Below are 14,027 nucleotides of genomic sequence, written 5' to 3'. Positions count from 1 at the left end.
ACACTTGGGCTCGCCGATAGTTTTTTTGGCTTGAAACTCTATTGATTCAATGGATTTCGATCTGAGTTTTGTACCCGGCTTAAAATAAAACGAGATTTACCATCTCCCTTTAATCCTTAACTTATGTCGCCGGTAAAATAGCCTTTTGGCTAATTATCGTAGTAATAACAATATAGGAGTACACCAGTTCAGCAATTCTATAGTAGAGGTATATGTAAGTTCGGTTCACTTAAAACCTTGATATTCCAGGTCTACCTACTCACTGATGAGACCTCAAAAAAGGTTGAAACCGGTCTGGGTAGTGTTTTCTTCTCATAATGTAAAACAGTATATATACATCTCTTAGGAGTTGTGTTTTACATTATGAGAGAATATTAAGATTAGTGATGGATCTTGCTCCACCTTTGAATGGAGTTGCCCTGGTGTTGTACTACCCAAGTGATTACTTACACTTGGGCTTGCCGAAAGTTTTTCCGGCACGAAACTCTATTCGATGGATTTTGATCCGAGTTTCGTACCCAGCTATAAAATAAAAAGGGATTTACCATCTCCCTTTAACTTAACTTATGTTGCCGGTAAAATAGCCTTTTGGCTTATTATAGATGTGAGAGCAGTTGGACAATAGTTCGTTGGTTGACTTTTATCACCTTTCTTTGGGATGGGCTAGATGCGGAGCTGTTTCCATGTTATTCGGTAGGTGCCAGTTGATCAGGATAGGTGTTAGTTCTGGGGCACAATTTTTTAACACAATAGGTGGGGTACAATCAGGACTAGATGTCTCATTTGTGTTCTGGTTATTAAGGATTCTGTGGATTTCTTTTTGTTGGTAGACTATTGGAGACATGAATGGAGCTGTTCTTTGTGAAGTGGAGGGAACTTTGTCCAGGTCATCAATGCAGGAATTGGAAAAGAACAGTGATGCAACAGTAATGTTGGTCTTGTTTTTTGTTGAGGTGACTACCGTATCATCTGGATATGAGAGTAGTGGAAACCTGAGGTGGGCAGAAGTTGCACCATAGTCCTTGGCAAGGGATCAGAAAGAGCGACTGCCATTTGGACAGGAGGCATGCTTGCAGCATTCGACTCTTTCAAAGTCTGACTTGGACTTATTGATGATTCTTTTGCAACTTTTGCGAGTTGTAGTATTTGCAAAGAGGGCAGGTGGAGTTTTGTTCTTGAATCAATTGTGGTAAGCAAAGGTTTTTTTTTTTTTCTTTTATATCATTGGCACATTTCTTTGAGAACCAAGGCTTGGATGCTGGCTGAGAATTTTTGGTGTAATAGAGGATGCAAGCTTTCATTCTTGTGAGGATGATTTCTGTTATTTGGTCTGGGCAGGTGTTTGGATCAGAAGAAGTGAAGCTAGTCGGAGACCATTGGAAAAGGGAATGGTAGTCATAAAGGTCCTCCCAGTTGGCACCTTTTTAATGCCAAAGAACACAAGACTGCCTCTGTTGTTTTGTTCAGGCAGATTTGGGTATTTTTGGTGATGAGATTGAATTTCCAGATATTAGATAACTCTTTAATATTTTCAAATCTTATAAAACAGTAAAAGTGTTGTTCCTAGTATAAACAATCATATTTCCATAAAAATTAGAAATGTATATGTATTGGAGGTAACTTTTGCAGTTTTGTTATGAAATACAGAGATCAAATACAGAACATCTATAAGATTCAGTGCTTTTATTTCTTATGAGCTGAAAAGTACTCGTTTGTTTATTGCGCCCCGTTATGTTTTTCAACTTTTTTTTTTTCTAGTGGGCTAAATTTAGAATTTTAGTGTTAATTCATCATCTGGATTGAGAAACAGTTTCCATTGAGGTTTGGCTGCATGGTTAGTATATCTCTTGATCAGAATAAGCAAAAAAAAAAAATCCTTGACCCATCCACAAGTACTAATTTACAACCTTTTGTGGCTAAGAGACATGTAAAAAAAAAAAAAATTAGAAGTTTTGAAAAAGTGAAGAGCTGATGCAGTTAAAAATCATGAGTTTCTTTGGTATTGCATTACTTTAAACAGAAACTCAACCCAAGGATCTGTATATTCTTTGACATTTGATTAAGGTTTCACTGTCTAAATTTACACCCCTTTGAACTTCTGAATTTCATCAGAGACCAGAAAGAAATTTCAAAGACCACAGCAGCTCATAATTGAAAGCTCTATATTTCTCATAATTCATGAACTCTTTGAGCATGTAAATCATAATTGTTGAAGGAAAGAGCAAAGATAGCTATTGGACATTGAATATTATTAAAAAAGCAGACAAATATTTACCACCGTTTGCTATCCTCTTTAAGGCAGGACTATACAGACATGAAATAAAATTGGATATTTATTATTATATTTTTATTGATATTCAATGCAAGATTGAAGCTTTCTTGACTGTTTTCCTCAATAAATTCATTTAACTACTCAACCAGCCATAGATGAGATTATCAACGACCTTAAATTTCATATGTATGTTATTTTAGTGGTGTTTCAATGATACACTCGGTATTCATGTTTTATAATACAAGTTAACACATTATAGCAAGTGGTTAAAAAAAAATTACATTACATCAATGTAATTTAAATTAGATTTACATTGTCACTTTTCTTTTCTTTGTTTTTTCCTTTTAACTCATTTATATGTATTTTAATTATTTCAATAGGTAGGATGGGAAACCTTACAATATGAATTTCGAAAGTTCATAGAAAAAGAAAAACATTCTACAGATCATGACGATATTTTTGATAATTTGAAAATTGCTGTAACAGAAGAAGCAATTCAACAGCATCGTTGGGAAGACAAAGCTTCTGACATGTTGGTATGCAATTAGTTTATTTATTTATTTATTTATTTTCCACTGAACCTCTCTGTTTAAGTGTTTCAGGAACGTTATAATCAGTTATAACAAGGAAAGAAATTGAAAAAAAAAAAAAAGCTCAATAAATATATTTTTATGAAATGCATAAATACTTATTAACCTCATTTTTTTTGTCTATGTGCAAGTTTTTATTGGATACCAGCTAAATGGTACTAAAAATGAAAATCCTTCCAAAAAATTGGTTAAGCCATCTGAATTGTTGTTTCTGGTAAACCATATGTAGGGGTAAAGCATCCCAAATTCACATATAGCTAGCTATAAATCTATTCAGGGTAGACAGAATTTAAGGTACTTTCGAATTTAGAATGAAGACTAGAATTTTTTTCATGATTGAATTGTGTTTATTTACCAAATAACAATATGATTTATAATTTTATAAATAACCCATATATCTTTAACTCATAAATTTTTTTATTAACAAATGTTTCTGTATGGCTGATAGCATCTTCAAAGAGTTATTAAGCACAAAATTAACAAAAAAAAATCAAACTCTTCTCAATAGTCTTTATTTCTTTATTGTACAATGAAACCTGTGGAGAATTCACGACTAAACAAACACACGTAATAACCACGGTGATGAGTTTTAATAAGTAAATATTTCATCCTAAGTATCTTAGGATATCGTCAGTACAGTTAATTCAAACAATACTAGGAATAACATACAGTTAGGGTGCATGATTATAATGGAATCCCAATGTGCGTGCAGTAGCATATTATAGAATTAAATTAAAATATATCTGGAGGGGGAAAAAAAAAGATTACATTAAAATAGGATAACATATATAAAAATTATTTTACACAATTTTGTAAGACAATTTCCCATACTTTAGGAATAGCAAGAATGTCATTACGGTTTAGATTTGGTCTGTGAAGTAGGGCTTCAGCACTTTCTTTAAAACGTTCACGTTTATATAAAGATCTATATAGGAGTTTGGTCTTTTCCCAATGGATCCTATGGTTTGGGTTTTCAACTTCATGTTGTGCAAGGCCAAATTTCTGCAGTTTGATAAGACGGATATAGTCTTGATGTTCTGAAACGTTTATGAACAGATCTACCTGTCTGTCCATAGTACGACAATTTACAGGAGCATGGAACCTCGTACATGCCAGGTAGCATCTTTAGGCGAAGGTAACAAGTTATAGATCTGGTTGATTGGTTTGTAGGTAATAGCAAATTTGTATTTCTTCATAATTTTTGAAAGACGTTTGGAGATGCCTTTGACCATAAGGAATGGGAATCCTATGGGCTTGTTCTTGTCTAGGTTGATGTGTGGGGAAGTGACTGATGATTTTTTGAGTTGTTTTAAGATTGTATCCATTTAGTATAGCTGTATTTTTGATTATTTCCAATTCTTGGTTTAGAGATTCCTCAGGGGAGCAGAATCTGTATGTTCTGGTTACTAATGATTTATTGATGCCAAATTTTTTGAGATGGATGATGAGGAAGTGAGAGAAGACATGCCTTGGACTATGTTGTGTGCAGATTCAAGAAAAGAAGTGGCAGCTAAACTGGAAAGTTGGAGGAAAGTACTGGAAGAGAGAGGTATGAAGAGAGGTATTCAAGAAAAGAAGTGGCAGCTAAACTGGAAAGTTGGAGGAAAGTACTGGAAGAGAGAGGTATGAGACTGAGCAGAAGTAAGACAGAGTATATGTGTTGCAAAGTGGATGTCAGCCAGGAGACAGATCTGGAGCTGGAAGGAAATGTCATTAGGAAGGTCAGTAACTTTAGATAATTAGGTTCAACAATAAAAGAGGATGGTGAAGCTGAGAAGGAAGTAGGATGCAGGATACAATCTGGATGAAGGAACTGGAGAGAGATGGCTGGAGTGCTATGCAATAAGAGGGTGCTGATCAATCTAAAAGGCACAATCTAAGTAGTGAGACCAGCTATGACGTATGCTATGGAAACTGTGGCCCTGAGGAAAAATAACATCAGCAGGATGGAGGTAGCGGAGATGAGAATGCTTAGGTGGATGTGCAGTGTGACCAGAAAGGATCGTCTGAGAAATGACTATGTAAGGGGAACGGTGAAAGTTACAAATTTAGGAGCAAAGATACAGGAGGCAAAATTAAGATGGTTTGGTTATGTGATGAGGAGGGAGGAAGAGTATATGGGAAGAAAGGTCATGCAGATGGATGTGCAGGGTAGGAGGAAGCGCAGACGGCCAAAGAAGAGATGGTGGAGGAGGATTTGAGGATGAAGAACTTGGATGTGGCTACAGCCCAAGACAGGAAGAAGTTGTGGAGGAGACTCACCACAAACAGCGACCTTACTTAAGTGGGAAAAACTGCAGAAGAAGAAGAAGATGAGCAGAAGAATTGTGAATGTAGCTACCTGAAAATGTTGGCTTGCGATAGACAGAAGTGGAGATGGAACCATCATCTTTTCTTTGAATGTGTAAATCCAAAAAGGAGATATCATGTGGAGATTCTTTTTCTAGCGTAAATTTCATGTAGGAATGAAGAAGGCTTATTTTATATAAAAACAGGTGTAGTTCTTGTTCGGAATGACCCCAGAGAGCAAAGACATCATCAACATATCGTAGCCAAATTTTTGGTTTGGGTTTAAACATGAAAATTTTTTCTTCAAGATATTCTAGAAACAGGTTTGGTAAGTTTGTTGATAGTTTGTTTCTTCACTTGTAAATTTTTTCTTTCCAAGTGAAGAAACCGGACATAATAACAAATTTGAATAATTCAACAATATCAGATGGAAATTTTTGCATTAACAAGTCTGCCGTTTCTTTATGGGGAATATTAGTGAAGAGGGAGACAATGTCGAAGCTAATTTGCATGTCAGTTTCCAACAGTTGATTGTCTTTTATTTTTGCATTAAACTCTATGGAATTTTTAATTGATGAGGCCGAGTGGCCTATGTGAGGGCAGAGAAGATTAGATAAAAATCTTGATAACTTGTAAGTTGGGCTGCTAATAGAATCTATGACTGGTCTGAGTGGAATGTTATTCTTGTGAAGCTTAGGTAAATGGTATTTTCTAGGAGGCCTAGCATGGTATGTCCTGAGTTTTTTTATGGTTTCTTCATCTAAGGAAGTGGTTTCATCGAGTAACTTGTTCAGTTTCTTGAGCTGTCTTTTTGTAGAATCATAATCAAGTTTGGCATAAATATTTCGATCTCGGAGTAGTAAATTCATTTTACGGTCATATGAATTAGTATTTAGAACTACAGTGGTATTTCCGTTGTCAGCTCTGGTGATGATTATGTTTTTATTATGTTTTAAGGAGGTAAGAGCTGTCAACTCTGATGGTGGGATATTTAAGTCCGAAGGTTTGGCATCATAGATTATTTTGGCTATTCCGAAACAAAAGTCTGTTGGCTTCAATACTGGAAAGATGGTCAATGTTTCTTTCAATGTTGTGTATAAAATCTAAATATGGAAAGCATTTAAGTGAAATGGCAAACTTATGACCTCTTGCTAGAACTTTTAATTCATCTTCTGTTAGTGGATGGCTAGATAAGTTGACAACATGTCATTTTTCGGTCGGTAATTTGTTGGTATTTTTCTTAGATCGATTTAACAAATTAATGTTACTTTTATCAAATGCTTTGAGACACTAATAATCACTTATGGCAATTCTTGATTTAACGTATTTGACAATTCTGCTTCTAATTCTGTAATTTTTAAATTATTTGTTGCCAATTCATGTTTAGAAACTCGTAACTGATTCAGCAGTAAGGAATGGCTTGCTTTCTGGTAGATTTTATGAGCACCTAGTGATTTGATAACTGCGTTTAGTTTAGCAAATGTTGGAATGAGTTTATCGCATCTGCACTTTTTTAAAAAAGATATTTGGGCACGTAGCTTACCCTGTTTCAATTGAAGTTTGCCTAGTACGTCCATCTTCTGTGCTGTCAGTTCCCCGTGAAGGAATAAGACTTTATTGTACAATGAAACCTGTGAGAATTCATGACTAAACAAATGTACGTAATAACCACAGTGATAAGTTTTAATAAGTAAATATTTCATCTTAAGTATCTTAGGACATTAGGACATTGTCAGTACAGTTAATTCAAACAATACTAGGAATAACATACAGTTAGGGTGCATGATTACAATGGAATCCCAATATGCGTGCAGTAGAGTGTTATAGAATTAAATTAAAATATATCTGGAGGGGAAAAAAAAAGATTGCATTAAAATAAGATAACATATATAAAAATTATTTTACATAATTTTGTATGACGATTTCCCATACTTTAGGAATAGCAAGAACATCATTACTTTTAGATTTGGTCTGTGGAAAAAATATATCTGGAGAAGAAAAAAAAAGATCTATAACTTGTTACCTTCCCCTAAAGACAAACTTTCACCTCTGATGCTACCTGGTGTGTACGAGGTTCCATGCTCCTGTAAATTGTCTTACTATTGACAGATAGGTAGATCTGTTCATAAACGCCTTTCAGAACATCAAGACCATATCCATCTTATCAAACCGCAGAAATCTGGCCTCGCACAATGTGCAGTTGAAAACCGAAACCATAGGATCCATTGGGAAAAGACCAAACTTCTACATAGATCTTTATATAAATGTGAACGTTTATATATAGAAAGTGCTGAAGCCCTACTTCACAGACCGAATCTAAACCGTAATGACATTCTTGCTATCCCTAAAGTATGGGAAATTGTCATACAAAATTGTGTAAAATAATTTTTATATATGTTATCTTATTTTAGTGCAATCTTTTTTTTTCCCCCTCCAGATGTATTTTAATTTAATTCTATAACACGCTACTGCACACATATTGGGATTCCATTGTAATCATGCACCCCAACTTTATGTTATTCCTGGTATTGTTTGAATTAACTGTACTGACATTTCCTAAGATACTTAGGATGAAATATTTACTTATTTAAACTTATCACTGTGGTTATTACGTGTGTTTATTTAGTCAGTCTTTATTTCTATAAATTGAAAAAGACTCGAATGATAGTTAATCATTTGTATCATAAGGCATATTATCTTCAATCTCTGTGTTGTTGTGTAAACTGTGTATGTGATTGCTGGCATATCCGACTTCTTGAATGTTACCCATTAATTAATGACTTCCAAACATCATGAAGGATAAAAAAGAGCATTGTCTTTGTCCTTGGTTTCTATTTAGTATGCATTTTTAACAAATGACCTCGGCAGACTCATTAAACAATCTGTTGAAGTATGGCATGGAGGAGACTTGCCAATTTACCATGTCACGTTCTTGAGGATGTGTACTGCAAGTCTGCCTTTTAACTGCCTTTTTTTTTTTCTTCCATCATCACTTACATGTTCTTTTTCTTACGGATTTCAAAATATCTCCCAGTTTGCCCTACATATACCTTTCCACAAGAACATAGAATCTTGTGTACTCTAGAATGTTTATGAAAAGGGCATTGTCTTTAGGAGAACACAAGAAACTTTGTAAGGTTTTAATTGGTTTGAAGGCTGTTCTGATGTTGACTGTTTTAATACCTGGGCTATTTTTCTTGATGTACGAAAGACGTCCAGAAAGTAAGTTCCATTTTTAAATATTTTCACTGCAATGCTGCGATCGCAATGGTGTGCATGCGTGCTGAGTTTTTTTTATTCCTTACCAAGCCGTTGGTGCCATTTTCAGACATTCTCGCAGTGCATATACTTCTTGGTGTTTGTTTATAATGTCTAAGAAAATCGAATCGCCCACTGCATGTGAAATTAGGTCAGTTATCCGTTTCTTGAATGTGAGAAATATTAAAGCAGCTGAAATTCATCTGCAAATTATTGAGGTTTATGGAGAATACACAATGAATGATTCAATGGTACGAAGATGGGTAAGACTTTTTAATGAAGGAAGGACAGGTGTGCACGTTGATGAACGGAGTGGGTGACCATCTTTAGTGACTGACGATTTGGTGCATTCAGTTGAAGAGAAGCCTCGATAGAATAGGAGATTTATTATGACGTCACTCTCACTGCAATTTCCAGAAGTTTTGCGTTCATGTCATGAAATTGTGTCAGAGAAACTGAATTATCAGAAATTGCATGCACGCTGGGTGCCAAAGTTGCTTACAGAACAACAAAAAGTGAATCGGCTAGACAGTGCATTGGAATTCTTGACACGCTACCATGAGGATGGTGATACTTTCCTGAGCAGACCTGTCACTGGGGATGAGACTTGGGTGTCGCATGCAACACCTGAATCCAAACAACAATCCATGGCGTGGAGGCACACCTCATCACCTGTCAAGACGAAATTGAAGACAACTGTTTCCACTCGGGAAAATCATGTGCTCTGTGTTTTGGGACAGACAAAAAATTTTGCTGGTAGACTTCTTGGGTCAAGGTTCCACAATCAATGCAAGTATGTACTGCCAAACCCTTAAGAAACTGCGTCATGCGATCCAGAATAAACGATGCCCCTGGCATGCTTTCCATGGGCATTGTTTTGATTCATGATAATCCCTACCCACACACGACCGGCGTAACACAACATCTTGTCACCTTCGGCTGCTATCAATTCCATCATCCCCCATATAGTCCTGACCTTGCACCAAGCGACTTTCACCTGTTTAAACATATGAAATCTTTCCTTGGTGGCTGGCGGTTTCAAAATGACAATGCGGTCAAAGAAGCAGTCAATACGTGGTTTGCGTCACATGTAGCAACCTTTACGACGAAGGTATGCAACTCTTGGTGCCTCGTTATGATAACTGCCTGAACAATGGTGGAAATTATATAGAAAAGTAGTGAAGATGTTTGCTTTAATTTCCAATAAAGTTTTTTGTAAGTATATTTTTGTTTCTCTGACAGCCCATTGGAACTTACTTTCTGGACGTCCCTCGTATTTCCAGTGTCTGGGAAGGATACTGTGCCTTTGTAATTAATTTTTGGGTTATCATGGGATTGTTCATCAGAAAATAACAATTTTTTAGTACTATTTAGTTCTTTTCTTTTAATTTCATCATTTTTGAGTATATTTAAAGCTATTTTTTTAAGGTTTTGATAATACCTAATTTTTGTTGAGGGTGATGGAATTGGAATGAGCTTGCATGTAGATATCTGCCTGTGTGGATTTGTTTTCTGTAAACTTCTAATGATAATCCTCAAGTGATCATTTTTGTTGATAAGGACAGAAAATTACTATTCCTAGATACTATTTTCTATTTCTAATGTGAATTCGATTTTCAGATAGTGAGTATTCAAGCCTTCAAGGTCTGTCTGGTATGTTTCTATATAATAAAAATTTCATCGACATATCTCCACCAATCATCTGTTGTAAGGTCACCTTTGCTATAGATTATTTCTCATATTTTTCCATGAATTGCCAACAGGAAGTGCTAAACATGAGCCTATTGCCAGACAATATTTTTGGTGGTAAAATTTTCATATCCAAGTAAAGAATGGGGATTGAAAGCAGTGATGGAAGAGATGTGCAATGTCAGGAGGAAAGGTCTTTATGGATTTCTATTGATTCTTTTACAGAGGCATTTGTAAACATCTTGAGAAAGTTCTGTTAATATTAATCATGTCAACTGTTCCTGTTATTTTAAAATCCTGTCAGCTGCACCATTTATGTTATATCTTCATAATGAGATTGTTTTTACACCGAGCATTTAAGTAAATATACAAGAGTTCAATCCAATGGTTACTTGGTTACATAAAATAACTTTCTGAAGATATTGTCAGTCATATAGATAGCAAAACATGTCAGAGTAATAGTTAGTGTTAATAAAAAAATGTCCATGAACTACCTGATTAAGTTAATAATTCCTCTCTGGCTCAAAGGAATTTTATGAAATTTGATATTTAAGATGTATAGTAAAATTTGGAGTCATTTCTATTATAAAATGCATTTTATGATTGTCCATTCATATCCTTACTTGTTTACACTCTCCATTTATATTCGGAGAGAACTACTCGCATCAACTGTGTGAATAAGCTGATTGATATTACCTTCAGGAGTATTATAGGAACTATCAAGTATTGTCTCTCGGACATACCTTGTCAGAGAGCATCCAACGTAGAATCGTTCAACTTTGACATTCTTTGGCTGAAAATCTCTCTTCCCCACCCAGTCAGATTCATTTGCTGTCTCTATCCCTCTCCTAATGCCACCAACCACTCTGAGCTCTTTAATTTCCTCACCTTAAAAATTGATTTTCTGTAATACCACTTCCCTAACAGTAAAATCATCCTCCTAGAAGATTTTAGGAGGACCTTCCTCCTCCAGTTGTACAGATCCAGCAGGCAGGGATGCTGAAACATTTGCCATCACCAATGACCTTACACAAATTATTCACATGCCAACCAGAATACCAGATAACCCAAACGTCTAAGATCTCTTCCTCACCAATGAACCTTTCCAAATAAATAATGAATGTATTGGACTCCCTAAGTAATTCTGACTACAATCTAGTGATCATCTCCTCCCCCATGCAACAATACTTACACAGCCACTTCCATACAAGAGTAGTTGGGCATTATAAGAGGGCCAAGTGAGACTTCTATGTTTCATTCCCATGGTTGGACTATTCGACCTTCTAACCCCAATGTATGCATTAAATGTATCACTAAAATAATCCTTACTGGCATGGAAACATAGATTCCCCACACTACTCTGAACTGCCATCCCCTAAGCCCTGGTTCTCCAAAAGATGTGCCAAGGCCATTCAAATAAAAAAATGAAGCATACCACAACTGGCTCACATCAAGAATTCCATCCTCCTTTAGTGCTTATATTCAAACCCAAAATAGCTGCAAGAAAACTATTAATGCTTCCAAAAACAGAGTTTGAAAGAGCAAAAATCAGAGAACTTGCAGTCTGTCCAAAAAGTAGCCGAGTCTTTTGGTCACATGTCAAGGCAATTGGTCTTAACTTTTGTCCAACACTATTCCTATCCCTGTCATAGCCAGGTGGTTTTATTGCATCATCACCTGCAGAAAAAGCCAATCTTGTGGCTTCATACTTTGTCTCCAATGCATGCGTAACTGACCATGATTAATGTCTCCCAACCATTCCAGATGCCCAATATACAATGATCCCTGTATCCTTTTGTCAGAATGAGATCAGAAAGATATTGTCCAAATTAGACACAAAAAAGTCTCCTGGCCCTGATGGCATTCCTCCAGTTGTCCTGAGGGTTTGAGCACCAGAACTGATTCCTATCCTATGTCGCCTGTATGTATATATACTCTCTTATTCCACTGGTATCTATCCCACATCCTGGAAATTGACCTATATTCAACCCATTCCCAGAAAAGACAAAAAATTACAGCCTTCTGACTACCACCCTATCTCACTCAGCTCAGTCCTATGTAAGTAATGGAGAGAATCATCAATACCCAGCTAATAAACGACCACTAGTATGGATTACTTTGCTACTGAACAGCATGAGTTCTTCTCACATATATCACCCATCTCTAGACAAATGCCACATGGAGAAGTTTGGTGAATCTCAAGTGGCTGCACTTGATATCTCCAAAGCTTTTGACCAGGTCTGACAGAGAGACTTAATAAGCAAATTCCCATCATTTGGTCTGTCTCGGTACCTCTGCCGTTGGATTGCCAGCTTTCTGTCTGGATGCACACATGGTAGATGGTTTCTTATTCTCTCACCATTCAACTAATGTCAGGGCTCTTCAAGGTTCTGTTCTCTCACCAACCCTCTTCCTTCTATATATCAGTAACCTACTTCAGTTGACCTCCAACCCAATACACAATACAGCTTTGTGGATGACAGCATATTGCACACCTTCCTTTAATTTGATAAGCCATACTCTGCACAGCTCACCTCAACGTACTGATCACCAACCACCACTCCCCTCAATTCTGATCTCCCAACCATTCTCCAGTGTGGGTTCAGATAATCTTATCAATTTCAGTGCTAGTAAAACCCAGTTCTGTTTTATTTCTCACAAAAAAAGAACCATTTTCTCCCAGTATTATTTTTGACAACACTCAAATTTCCAGACAAGATGAAATTTATTTCTCTTCTTGGAATCACCCTGACATGAAGCCTATTCCTGGCATAAACACATCACAACCATTGCATCCTCTCCTTCTAAAACACTAGGATTTCTCTTTAGCTCAACATGTTACTTCACCTCTGAACAGCTGTTGAATACTGATCTCACATTGGAGTGGGCCCCCCTAAGAGCTCCCTCAAAATGTTTGACTCAATACAGAGAAGAACAATTAGATTGATTAATAATCCATCTCTTACCAACTCACTCCTTCTACTTTCACACAGGCATTTTGTTTATGCATTATGTGTATTCTATAAATATTTCCATGGCAAATGTCCATATGAAATAGCATCAATAATTCCCCCACTCAGTACCAAGTCTGTTGGAACACATGCAGCTGCCACCTTCATAGTACACCTTAAACCACACAGAACAAGTTTTTTTCCTCCTCCTTCATCTCTGTTGCTGTGGTGTGGAACAGTTTTCCCCATTCCTCAGGAAACACTCTGATGTGTTTCCCAAGGAATGCAATATATAGTCCTTTAATTCAAATGTTAACAAGTTTTTCCTTTCTCAACCAACTGATCATATGTGTGGTACTAATGTACTATAGGTTGATTAACCAATCTCTTGTGTATGGGCTCAAAGAAAAAAAAAAGGAGATGGAACATGTTTATATAATGAATATAAGCATAAGAATGCAAGCGACTCCTGGTTTCAAAAACATTTCTTGGTGTCAGCAAAATCTCTCCTCGGAGCCGTTTTTCATCATCCCACCAAATTTCTCATCATGCATTTCATTTGCAACATGCCTCAAGCACATTCCTTTTCTTACACTTGGATAAAGAATTAAATAAGAATATAAGAATTTCTTGGCATTTTTAAAGCCTCTGTGTGAGTCCTGTGGTACAGGACTATCAGTCATATTTTAATTGATTGCCCTCATTTCTTCAATAGGCATAGTCACTATTTTAACCATTTCCGTAATCTGTCTGAGCCCTGTATACTCAGGTACGTTTTATCAGACTCACCAAGTGCCTCATTTGTTTTTCAATTTTTACAAAAGATCTATGTTTTTACACCTTATATAGACTATTTACATTATTTTTATTTATATAATGTTGTTTTTGTACCTAAGTTTTTAATACCTGGTTATTTTTATCCATGTTTTAAAAAAATTGTTTACATCTGATTTTTTCATTAACCTTTTACACCTGCCT

At 36.0% G+C, this 14,027-nt stretch overlaps 1 protein-coding gene across 3 annotated transcripts in view; it reads left to right on the top strand.

Annotated features, from left to right (window-relative positions):
- Opa1 (Opa1 mitochondrial dynamin like GTPase) overlaps positions 1–14,027 on the top strand; it is a 712,584-nt gene that overhangs the window by 530,016 nt on the left and 168,541 nt on the right. For all 3 annotated transcript variants that reach the window (XM_090408405.1, XM_090408403.1, XM_090408406.1), the window contains one exon: positions 2,653–2,808. In XM_090408405.1, the coding sequence (XP_090264531.1) occupies positions 2,653–2,808 (156 nt within the window). The remainder of the gene's footprint in view (positions 1–2,652; positions 2,809–14,027) is intronic.

Source organism: Typopeltis vanoorti, chromosome 18, assembly GCF_054136105.1.
Source record: "Typopeltis vanoorti isolate ZY-2024b chromosome 18, IOZ_Tvanoo_1.0, whole genome shotgun sequence".
Taxonomy (NCBI): Eukaryota; Metazoa; Arthropoda; class Arachnida; order Uropygi; family Thelyphonidae; genus Typopeltis; species Typopeltis vanoorti.
This window is presented reverse-complemented; position numbering and strand designations above follow the sequence as displayed.